Source organism: Lutzomyia longipalpis, chromosome 1, assembly GCF_024334085.1.
Source record: "Lutzomyia longipalpis isolate SR_M1_2022 chromosome 1, ASM2433408v1".
NCBI classification, from domain to species: domain Eukaryota; kingdom Metazoa; phylum Arthropoda; class Insecta; order Diptera; family Psychodidae; genus Lutzomyia; species Lutzomyia longipalpis.
The window spans coordinates 28043195-28053180 of NC_074707.1; the positions used below are offsets into that span (position 1 = coordinate 28043195).

Genomic DNA, 9986 nt, shown 5'->3' on the forward strand with positions numbered 1-9986 from the left:
GGATAATTTTATAAGAAAAGTTCTTAAAGCTATGCAAATTTACAAAAATAAGCACAGCTCAATTGTGCATTTTTAAAACGAGTCGTCCATCCGCTTCGAATACCTAAAATGCTTCGAAGCTTCGAATATTTTAAAAAGCTTCGAAGCTTCGAATATCTAAAAATTACTCGAAGCTTCGAAGCTTATTCGATTATTCGAATAATCGAAGCATTTTAAAAAACGAAGCAGTTCTTTTGCAGTGCTTCGAATACGCTTCGATGCTTCGAATCACCGAAGCTTCGATGTTCAGATCGAAAGTCCGAGCCCTACTTGAGATGTTTGCATTGTCTCAAGACATTTCCACTTTTTGTGCGGAACAAGAAGAAAATATGCCGTCTGAAAATTCAGATCGTGCGATAGTTTCCTTTTTTCTCTTATTCTTTCTCTTTCAATTGCCCACTAACACGCGATGACGGTGAAATTAAATCAAAATTGAATTGATATGGTGTTTTAACTGAATTTTCACTGCGATAGCGCAAAAGTTTACAAGAAAGGGTGACTCACAGGAGAGAGAGAGAGGGGGGCGATGGAAAAATATGTGGCTTCCATCTGCAATTCGGTGAGTAATTTCGAGTGTTGCATTTAAATGTTGCCCACTCCCTTTCAAATAGGCAAAACCGGGGACAGCAATCCATGTGGCACACATGGCTGAGGCTTTTTGGTTTGTGTTTGATCCATTCATATGCCAAGGACAATGCCACATTCTCCAGCAGTCGTCGGATTAATTAACCAGAAATGACCGACTGCATTTGCAGCCGTGCAACTCTCGCACAGTTCAACTTGAGCGCCTTCCCACTAAATGCACCACCGCATCAACCCTATAGCCATATACCCTTTCAACACTCACGAATCCCTTTTGTGCATGCATCCTACATATATATGTACCTGCATCCACAACTTATATATATTTCAATTTCCAAAGTAAGCTTTAGCCTTGCTGTGGACAATTGTATTCTCAGCACATCTCCTCACATGAGGGCCAACGGTGAGGAGATAGGCTAATATTGAATCTCTCACATACAGCCACCACTCTTGAATCCCTTAATCTCATCCCGCATGGTGGTGTCCTTTTGCAATGACTCCCTTCAAAACACATAAAAAAGAAGAAACGGAGGGTATTGTGTGTGTCGAAATTGCTCGCAGACGACATACATTCGACCAAGGTTAACACCATCGCCATGCAACTGGAGGAGCAATGCACAGAAAGAGAAGTTGCAGGGCAAATTGGGTATCTTCACGCTCACTGGCCTCCCAGTTCGTCTCGATTTTTTTTCCTTCTTCTCTTTTTTTTTTCAAGAAAAAATACTTAAATCTCCCACGAGATCTTGAGCTGGCACATCCCACAAAGCATAGTGTGAATGGCATGAAAAGAACACGCCATCACCACCAACAATACACGCAGAGTGTTGACACTCAATAGAGATGTTTTATGTTCTAAAATACTCACCTACAGTATGTAGCAATTTAATTAATGCCTACAATCTTTATTTATTACCGTATCATTGCCGCACAGAGCTGCACGAAGACCTGTATCACCTCATATATGATTAATTTCATCGAGAGAAATATGTTGACATTTTTTCACATAAAAGTGCAGCAAGACATTTTCTTGGGAGAGTTTTCTGATTACTTCACGACAGAAAGAATTTGCATTAAATAACGTAAAATTAATTACTCAAAGTGTAAAGAGTTTTTACCTCAAGGAATTATATTCTTAGCATTATCCTTGAAATATGTATTCTTATGTTCCAATGTATGTGTGTTCGATGTATGTAAATATTTTAATTAAAATAAATAAATTCAAAATGATTGATCATGGCCATAACATCTTTTTAATTGACCCTTTTATAGGCCTTAACAAATTTTTCCAAGATTTATTTTTAGTCAAGCCTTCTCTTTTCAAATAAGAAGGAATTTTGAGCTTTTAGGAGCTTACAGGAGCTTCTAAGAGCTTTTAAGAGATTTTTCATGGAGCCGATATTATTTTCCTTATTTTCAAAATTATCTTGCAAAAGGATTTCTCTGCAATATAAAAAAAATCGTAGATTTCCTTTGTTATCACTTCTTCTTCCTTTTTCCTTCTTCTTTGTCAAATCTTCTTCTCAATTTTGTATTATATGCTTTAATTTTGTACAAGTAATTCAAATCAAAGTTTGTGAGAACGTTACTTTCTTGAATTTTCAAATCATTTTATTTATAGATATAATTTCTCCACTCATCTATTTATTCTCCATGAAAGATTCCTTGAAAGATCTCATTAATATTAATCCCATCGATGGATGCTTCACATTCTCCCCCTACAAAGTGCCTGATTTGCATCAGAAGGGCCAATGAGTGTTTAATAATATTTTTAAGAGTTTGTGAAGGAAGTGAATGTGCCCCAAATAGACCGCTTAATTAATGATTTCAGTGCACGGCAATATACTTCACATATTGATGGTATGGTAAATAATGATGGTGATGATGGCAGAATAGAAAAGAAGTGCCGCACGAAGAAGAAAAAAAAAGCGTAATGCACTTTATGTAACTGCACACGTTTTGTAAGCAATAGAACGCGAAAGGTGGGAGACAGTGAGGTGAATTTGAAGAGAGACAAAAAAAGCTTATAGCTAATAAACTCCTTTGAATATTAATTGGGTATGTGATTCAAGGTGTAAGTGGTGCTAAGTCAGGAAGAAACTTAAAGGCATAGCGAGTCATTTTAATGAATGGCCATTTTATGCGCGATGTACAGTCAATTGTAACTTGCGGCGTGCATTCACTGCGATCTGTGGCTTATGTCGGTGATGGCCCCACGGCATGATGTGGCGGAGGATCCGTTAGAGAATTCCTCACACCACCGAATTATTAAGACTTGGATGGCACATTCACATTTTTTCAGGGTCTCGAGAATTTCACACACAATTGTTTTACGCGCCAGCCCATCGAGGGATCGTAGTGTGGTGCCGATTGAATTCTAAGAAGCACACCGGAAGTACGGATCGCACACAAGATATCTCCTCCACAATGTTGCAGTGCCGTGAGAGTGATTGATTTGCAAATTCGAGGGGATTCTGGACAAAATTCTCTTGATGGTCATCAGCACGGTGACGGATTAATTTCAACCCAAAAAATATGCATAAATTCAATATTTTGACCGATCTCCCATGAGTGATCACTCAGCCGCATGATTTAAGAAATAAAAGGCGCTAAAAGAGACAAAATAAATTCCCACCATGTCCGAAATGGCGAAAAAAAACCAATTGTGAGTGAAATTCATTGAAAACGTGAAAAAGTCAATGTCAATACCAGTTCAAAAATATACATATATTTAATTCAATCATGTTATTCCACATTTCTGCATGAATGTTTTTTTTTGCTGCCCCGCTCCGAGCACCCGTCCATTTTACCCTGACAAAGAGCTGTCGCATAAATTCACCGGGAGATATTAAATATTCTTGGAAAAATTGTATCAGTGTGTGAACCATAGAATCATGAAGCACATAACTCAAGCAATTTGGACAGAGGGTCCCCAGGATTCCTTGCTGATATGCGATATGAGAAATGATGGAGTATTTTCTTCGTGGACTTGCGCTATATCTTTTGAAATTTGTTACAAAATTTCCCCATTCTTTGTGCTGCAATTTTTCTGCACTTTTCATCTTATCGTATTTGAGCACAAAAAAAAACTATCAAAGACGTATCTTCTACACACGACTCCATGGGACGTGGAAGAGAATCGCGTTTCATGGCGAAGACGGTAATAAAATTCATCGAGGACATCTCTGAAGAATCGCATTCAAATATACTGTCGCTCGCCCAGTGGAGGTCTCCGGGCTCCATGGATGGTCAATTTTCTGGTCATTCGGTGTTGTTACATTTTCAACGCCAAATTTCTCGTTTCTCAGGTGACTCAGCGTGAAATTATTCAATCTTTTTTCCACACTCTGTGGTCTACGCGTCGAGCAACCTACCTGTGAGGGAGATTAATTGTTCTGAGAGTTTTTTCTTAATTAGTGCATTTATTACAAATCTTGTTTTCCGTTTATGTGTCAATCCATAAAGTCAACAAAATGACTACTAAAAGTTCTTTTTGGTCCAATTCTGAAAACCAGTTGTAAATTCTTTTACGATCAATTCAAAATTGAATCACATGGCTTGAAAAAAATCAAGAGTTATTAAGGAGATTATTCATTTTGATGTTTTCGTGATATAGTCAAAAGATATTTCCTTGACAAGATTCTTTTACGAATGATAAAGCATTTGAAAATTGTTTGATTTTTCCTCATAGTAAATAGCTAGAGCAACAACTATAGTGCAGCACAAAAATAATTCAAATGATTCACAATAAATTTCTTTATTCATGAAAGCCTTAAAATGAATAAACTCCTTTGAAGACATTTTAAATGTATTAAAAAAAACCTATTACCATGTATTTTTTGTAATACAATATAAAATAACTTTACGTAAGACTTTGGCGAGTGTAAAAAGAATCCCATAGTGCCATTCGTTCTGTTTCTGGAAGTTGACAGAATTCAAGCTTATTTTCGTTTATGTTGAGACACCTAAACGGTGGACCTGTAACTGCAACTGGATGCCAGAGTTCCGGCCTTGTGGCGTCACAATTTGGATTCCCAGTTTTGGCAAAACTTGTCCAAATATTCACCATTAAATCAATTCCTTTGTGATCAGAACTTCCCTTTGTGATTGGTTTTTCAATGAAGGAATTCTTAAATAGGAATCCCAATTCATCACCATGGCATATACCTGGTACAGGATCAGTGCAACAGAAGGATTTCACAAAGGCAAGATTCGGTGAGTTGTAGTTGAAGCGATAGAGGAATGTTGGAACTTTGAAGGTATTTTCGCATCGTGTTCTGACTAATCTTGAAATACCATGCCAGAAATCTTTGTCCGAAAACAACTGAAATATTGAAAAAAAAAAATTAAAAACTTTAATTAATAAATTATACCTAATAAGGACTCTTACCTTTACATAACTCGCTATGTTTTCTTCTCTTGAAGTGTTCTTGGCAAAGTAGAACTCTCTCAATTTGTCGGCAATCCTCTTCCGTTCAGCACTACTTGTGTTTAAATTAAGATCCAATGGAACACAGTCTCTTAAACTGTGAACTCCTTCCTTGCCCTGAGTGTTCTTCTTGATGTCCTCATAGAAGAGCAATCCTTCCTCACTTGTAGCACCCACCATTATGGGAATAAAATTACCCCAAGCTGTACGGCACATTTCGCGTGGATGGCGTGGGATCATGCATTGCTCACTGAAGTAGGGCTCAATTGTAGGGCCGACTTGAGAAATTGAGCCCTGTTTCTTCACATCAGGAGTTATTAGTTCCTCCTGCGCTTTAACAATATCCATATGATCAGCCTTCATGAGAATTTCAAGTATTGCTGCTTCTCCTCCATTCCCATTCCAACCAAGAGCTTTAGCTATCCGTCCAGGAGCATCACGATCAATAGGTAGAGCCCAGTGGTTGAAAACAGAGCCAGACTGAACTATTGCTCTGTGAAACAATCCTCTAGCTAATTCTGATATCAAAAGGTAATGAACCGAAGCCCCTCCAGCACTTTCACCAAATACGGTGACACAATTTGGATTTCCTCCGAAATAAGAAATATTTTCTCTCACCCATTTAAGGGCTAGGACTTGATCTTTAAGACCTGCATTGCCAGGTACATTGAGTGTTGGATCGTTAAGGCTTAGGAAACCCAAAGCACCAAGACGGTAGTTGATCGTTACAAGAACAACATCTTTTTCAATCAGAAAATCCGGTCCGTAGACTTGTGTTGCATTAGAACCACATACAAAGCCTCCTCCATGAATGAACACCATTACTGGCTGAAGTTTTCTGGGGTCAGTCTGTGGAATAATCAACAGTAAATAATCATCTTATCGAATTGGAACGAAAAAAGTACTCCAGCATTCAATATTTCTCTACTGATAAACTTACATTCCGAGTGAAAACACTTAGATGGAGACAATCTTCTTCACCTTGGAAAGATTCCAAGAACATCATCTTCTGACTGCAACCTGGACTTTCTTCCGTACAGTCCAAAACCTCGCTCCATGGTTCCGAAGGTTCAGGATCCTGGAAGAAAAGTTAGAGGAAAATAATTCGTTAGAACTTGTGGTCTTGTATAGTGAAATAATGGCTAATTTTACCTTAAACCTTCGACCTCCAGTAGGTGGCTTAGCGTAGGGTACCTTAAAGAAACTAAGGTACTTGGTATTCCACAAATTTTCACTACAGAGCCCCTTAATGGGCCCCAAAGCTGTACGCGCAACAATTGTGTTCGACATCGTTCACAGTACTGATTGATGATTTCGTATCAACTTTCACACTCTGCTCCAAAGTCACAGATTAATTTTCTTATTTATCTGTATTGTAGCTGTTCTTATCATCGTGCGCAGAGACTTTATCTGAACCAAACGAAGGGGAAATATTCACTGTCACGATGAACAAGTAATACTATGAAAAATTGAAAGCTGCGATTTACTTGACTACATTATCTCATACATTTTATGTTGGTTGTGTGAGTATCTCTCAAGAGAAGTTTGCAATATATATTTTTTAAATACCCATCATCTTCTAATATAAATATTTAATTTAATCTCACAATTACTATTTCGCGTTAAAAGTTTTATTTATTTGCCATTTACTCATGTAGAGACACTTTAAAGAATTATAAAACAACTTTTTTTTCTAGGAATTTGAAGCAAGAAGTTGTGATTTTTTTTTTAAATATCATCAATCGTACTCAAAGTAATAATAAATACCAGACGTCCAAATCACCTGCTGGGGAATTAGTGATAATAAAAAAGAGAGCTTCTCAAATTATATTTTAAGAACTTCACCTGAAAAAGTTGATATATTGTACGTACCTCATGGTGATTTTGAAGAAATTATTAGCAATATAATTCAGAAATAACTGGCATTTATGGTAGACTTGAACTCACAAAATTGTCACACATTAAATACAGTACTTGGACTTTTACTCACTCTCCGCCGTGCGAAATTGTTGTGTGATAAGAGCTTTTGCCATTTTTGGTGTATTAAAAGCTCAATGGGGATACCCACCCAGCCACCCACTGAACTGATTCCTTGGTCTCGCGTTGACACTGTGTGGTGCAATAAACTCAGGTCGTTACTTCGGGGACCTGGGATGGTGAACTAATAAAATAAAACACTAACAACCACAAAATTGGCGCTTTGCCTGGAATTCCAGCGGAATGACTCGAATTTGCGTGCATTGTGGAGCGGAAGCTTGCTATATATATGCCTCTTTTTGGACCCTTTAAGCCAAAGCGGTACTGAACCTCTACATAGGGGGTGGGGGTTGGGTGTATACAGAGGGATCGTCTATCATTATTCTATTTATTATGTTTCACATTCAACCCACAAATCGACTCAATTTTATGAGACTCTGGTGCGGCTTCCTTCATCAGCATGACGCAGCGAGCAACTTTCCACCCATCTCTGTGGGTTGTTTAATAAAAAAACAATTTCTCAAAATTTCCTGTTGCGCATCCCCGTCCCACGCTCTTCCTGTACATTCCCGGCATAAGCTCTGTCTTTTGCATGAGCTGCTTCTTGTGTGTTTGCCGTAGCATCATCACACAATATATCCTCTCATACATCATCCCCATCCAGCGATCATCGCTGTGACTGCATTATTATACGCCCAAAATCGGGATGGGGTATTGTATACCCACCACGAAGAAAGAAAAGAAACCTTCAAGTCAACCACGGAGAGAGGACCCCAACACAGTGGAAGCTATGTGATGGAAATTTATCAAAAATTGCGAATGTATGCCGAGGATGAAGATGCTTTACAACAGAGCGAAAGCAATCTTGTTGGTAACAGCTGAATCATATTAGAGAGATGCCAAACTTTATGAGACCACTTCATTGAATACATTATTTCCTCTCTCGCACACAACTCATCATGTTGCTATTTCATGCAAAACATTTTGTATTACAAAACGCACCCATTCACTCGTTCCCAATTACATTTTTTTTGCGGAAAATGTCGCTCATATTTCCTCATCTTCGCACAGCCATTGAACGCAATAGCATTTTCAGTCGTATTTCATAGAATATTTTACATTATTCTTTTATAATCCCATATATTGAAAAACAAGTTAGTAGCGCAGGTAAGAAATAATAAAGTTTTCGGCTAATTAGTTGGTGTAGTAACATCAAGTATTGTAATCATCGGAAAATTCGACAATTTAGATCGAACTCAAATTTGGTATGAGCACGTTTTAGACGTCCCCCCACGTTACGAAAATTGTGGTGAAAAAAGCCGGAACACTTTTTTTATCACCATTATTTTCGTAATATGGGATGTCTAAAACGTGCTTCAAGTTTGAGACCAATCTGAAGTGATCGGTTTTCCGATGATTACAATAGTTGGTGTAAATCAGGAAAGGGGAACACCAACTAATTATTTTCAATTACGATTTATCACTGAAATATAATTGTAGTTGAACTTTTACAATCCTCACCGCATTTAACCAAGTTTCTATCAGTCTCTGGAGATAGTGACACAAGTAACGTTGATTCTGAAAAATAACAATCCTTATTCTGTAACAGAAGAAAATAGATAGATAGATGCTCCTATCCCGGCTGAAGCTGGTGCCCTTCCCAATAGGACTTGCATTTGCTATGACCATCAAAATTCACATGGACGGACAGTCAAAACAACTCGTTGGGATTGACTTACGCACAACCTGCTTGTACATGGCGAGTTTAAGGGTAGGAAACCCTCAAAATCTCACAACAGCCTTACTCCAAACGAGAAAACGGAGAATTTTCTAAAAATTTAATTTAATCAAAGGTGCTTTGAATTTTGTTAAAAGGAAGTTTTTTGTTTGGTGAACGCGAAGAAATGATAAAAACAAGTGTTCTTTTTGTAGCGTTGATGTATGAACTAAAAAGGAAAATTGAGAAATATGCAGAAATGTATGTAATTTATTTAGCACTGTAAAGCTGTACCCATACGACAGCGTCAAAAGACGTTGTTCGTTGTTTTTTCTCACTTTCTCTTTGTCAAAATGTATCGCGCTGTCACTGTCACAAAAGAAAGGCGGTTATATAACATAAAAACCGCGTTTCTTGTTTGACAGTGACAGCGCGATACATTTTGACAAAGAGCAAGTGAGAAAAAACAACGAACAACGTCTTTTGACGCTGTCGTATGGGTACAGCTTAAGGGTCTGGAAAAAATTAGGATTACAATTACATTATTTTGCTGTGATGACTAAAATAATTATTCAAAATCCTGACGAAAAAGATAGGAAAAGAAAAATTTTTCTATAATGTAATGTGGGATGACTAAAACGTGTTCATAAAAGTTTGAGTCTGATCTGAGGTGGTTGGATTCTCCAACGATTTCAATACTTGGCGTAAACCACAAAGTGGAACACCAACTAAAATTTTTAGGTGCATTACATTATTTGGAATCGAAGGGTATTTATCAAATTAATTTGAAACAATTAGAGCCAAGTTTTCTTTCATTGAATTATGCTACCTATACATAATATTACTTTAATCAATATGAAAAACATTTCTGCTTCTAAATTGACTAAAGTCGAAACTTGTAACTTTAAGTGGTACTTTATAAGTTATATTAAATTTGCTAGACTTTAATATAATAGGATTTTCTATTATGAAAGATCAGCATATAATAACATTTCTACCGAAGAACTAGTTAGAAGGCTGTTTATTAGTTTAAAACATAAATATCAAAGTCAGAAACTTCCAGAACATGATTCACAAACTGAAGATAACATTAGGCAGAAAAACTTTACCACGACTTTCTGGCAAGAACATCTAATTAGGAAACTTTAAATTTTCTGTGCGCATCAAAGAAATAAAGAGTTTTGTGTAAATCCACACACTGTAAGATACTTAATATTCCGATGATGTTCCACAAAATACCGTGGG

At 37.2% G+C, this 9986-nt stretch overlaps 1 protein-coding gene across 2 annotated transcripts; it reads right to left on the minus strand.

The window, feature by feature from the left end:
- Nucleotides 1–4359: 4359 nt before the first annotated feature.
- On the minus strand, nucleotides 4360–6692 carry LOC129797541 (esterase B1-like). Of its 2 annotated transcripts, XM_055840244.1 has the most exons (4): nucleotides 6200–6692; nucleotides 5988–6125; nucleotides 5009–5896; nucleotides 4360–4942 (listed from the first exon to the last, which is right to left on the minus strand). In XM_055840244.1, the coding sequence occupies exons 1-4, from the start codon at nucleotides 6335–6337 to the stop codon at nucleotides 4481–4483; spliced, it is 1626 nt and encodes a 541-aa protein (XP_055696219.1). In that variant the 5' UTR covers nucleotides 6338–6692; the 3' UTR covers nucleotides 4360–4480. The 2 variants fall into 2 exon arrangements, with proteins under 2 accessions (XP_055696219.1, XP_055696218.1); XM_055840243.1 differs by having other exon boundaries at nucleotides 4360–5896; nucleotides 6200–6437.
- Between the last annotated feature and the right edge of the window lie 3294 nt (nucleotides 6693–9986).

Coding starts and splice junctions, on each gene's coding strand:
- LOC129797541 (XM_055840243.1), bottom strand. CDS start 6,337: ATGTCGAACACAATTGTTGCGCGTACAGCTTTGGGGCCCATTAAGGGG. Junction 6,126..6,199: donor CTGGAGGTCGAAGGTTTAAG/GTAAAATTAGCC, acceptor CTTTTCTTCCAG/GATCCTGAACCTTCGGAACC. Junction 5,897..5,987: donor TAAGTGTTTTCACTCGGAAT/GTAAGTTTATCA, acceptor ATTATTCCACAG/ACTGACCCCAGAAAACTTCA.